This window comes from Triticum aestivum, unplaced genomic scaffold (genome assembly GCF_018294505.1).
Source record: "Triticum aestivum cultivar Chinese Spring unplaced genomic scaffold, IWGSC CS RefSeq v2.1 scaffold56371, whole genome shotgun sequence".
Classification (NCBI taxonomy): domain Eukaryota; kingdom Viridiplantae; phylum Streptophyta; class Magnoliopsida; order Poales; family Poaceae; genus Triticum; species Triticum aestivum.
In genome coordinates this window covers 443-2512 of record NW_025246469.1, presented here as the reverse complement: position 1 = coordinate 2512, position 2070 = coordinate 443, and the positions used below count along the sequence as shown (strand labels likewise).

The 2070-nt window shown below is 42.4% G+C and overlaps 1 protein-coding gene across 1 annotated transcript; it reads left to right on the top strand.

The window, feature by feature from the left end:
- Nucleotides 1–7: 7 nt before the first annotated feature.
- LOC123177126 (putative B3 domain-containing protein Os08g0325100) lies at nt 8–1787 on the top strand (the record flags this gene model as incomplete). Its single annotated transcript, XM_044591050.1, has 4 exons — nt 8–461; nt 561–811; nt 1060–1367; nt 1402–1787. Coding segments are annotated over 4 exons (1056 nt in total), but the record flags the coding sequence as incomplete, so codon positions are not given.
- Between the last annotated feature and the right edge of the window lie 283 nt (nt 1788–2070).

Sequence of the window (2070 nt, the reverse complement as noted above, 5' to 3'; positions counted from 1 at the left end):
TGTTCAGCGTTTCAAGGGCGAATTCCCAAGAGAGATGATACTTGAAACACAAAATCGTCGCAGTTATGTAATTAAAGTTGCCGAGAATAATGGAAAGTCTGTCCTTACAGTGGGATGGGGGAAATTCGTTGAAACGTTTGGTCTACACATGGGTGACACCTTAGTATTCAGATACAATGGGAACTCTCAGTTTAATGTCATAATCTTTGATGAACTTGGTTGTGAGAAGGCATCATCAGTCTTTGTGGATCCTTTTCCGCCTCCTATGCAAAAAAGGTGCACAAGTACTACTGATACTGTGAAAAGCTCTCATTTTCATCATGAGGCCATACAAACGCAGCCATTTAGCATAGGAAAAGGGATGCCAATGGAGTCACCACGCAGCCAAATGGAAATTGACAAGCCTTGTCAAGACAACAACACTGTGATAAGTATTTCCTCCCGCGAGTCATCAGCTCTCAGTCCCGCGAGTAAGATAACAACACCGTGATAAGTTATCCTTGCAAATCATTCTCATTTTTAAATAGCTGGTATTTAGCTGTTCTGTTTTCTTTGCACAGGAGATCATGTCTCCTCTGAAGAAGAATATGGGGTACACGAAGTGTCTGGTTCCAATTGCATTGTCAGGAAGGACAGGCTATTTTCATGTCAGAAGGAGCAGTTGAAGGATGGTTACATGACCGTCCACAAGACCAAACTAACTTCAGCTCAGAAGAAAGTGGTGAAGCAGAAGGTCCAATCCATACACTCAGAGAACCCCATCTTTGTTGCTGTGATGCGCAAGTACAACGTTGCTTCAGAATTCTTTCTGGTGAGCTCCATTTTTTTCAATGTTTGTCCTGCATCGATCATGTAGGTGCCTGTTTAAACTGTAAAGTGCTGCTTATGGAATGTTAATGAAAACGCTATATGATAATGTAATTCATAAATAGTAATCTCTGAATTGAAATACAGATTGGAGATTGCTTCCTAATATCGTACAAATTTAGGAAGCAATTTAACATGTTATTTTACAGAGTTTTCTTGTCATTATCTAACTCTTTTGTTCACTGTAAACAGATCTTCTCCAAATACTATGCTAAGAAATATCTTGGGGAGGAGCGACACATGTATCTTCAGTTGCAGGGCAAGAAGTGGGAGGTGCAGTTTCGTGAAAACAGTTGTGGTAAAAGGCTTGGAAGTGGATGGAAACAGTTTGTAAAAGACAACAAGCTGAAGACGGGTGATATCTGCCTCTTTGAACTGTTGAGCAATGAGAGAACGATGAAGGTCCATATCATCCACGCAAATGATGCCAATTATCAGGCAGATCCCCAGAATGATGCTGACCGGGGAAGGGCTCCTACTCATCATACGGATGGAGCACGTGATCCTGACACAAGTTTTGCTTCGCATCGCTGAAACTGAAGCTATGGAAGATGATGTTGCCCCTGATGGTGCCTGATCGCCCAAGGAAAAAAGTCTGGTGTCTGAACTCTGAACCAAGCGTAGCTGCTGCTTTTGCGCTCTACGGAAAACGAGTGACCCTATCGATCATAAGGCGGTTGTTGCGTTGTAGAAACTTGAAACTATTCTGTTGCTCGATCTTGCTCCGTAGTTTGTTCGTTTTCTTCACAGGCTAGCCGTGCACGCGGCCTGGAACTCCCCTAGCTGTGGTTTTAGCTGCTTTTTAGTTTCCTTATGCACCTCTGGATTCTGCTTTTGTGGTCGCGGTTTATTTCGTTATCGTGACGATGATAGTGGAGTCCGGTCCTATGCGGCCCTTTGGGGAAAAAAAAGAACGCCAATTAAATAATATGCCATGTTGCCGAATTCCCTGATCTGATGGGGGTAGACTGGTAACGCTTTCATGTTGGTGGTAGTGCTTTTGTTGTTGGTTCGTGAATCGCTAGTGATGGTGATTTTTTTTTTTGCGGTGTCACTAGTGATGGTGATATGATAGTGCTTTTGTGTTCATTGTTAGTGAACTGGTTTATTAGCTGGTTACTTGACCTTGCAAGATGATGCACGTCATTGCCGATCATATATACTTTTAAGTTTTAATTGATGCAAGGTTCAAGAAGTAATGTA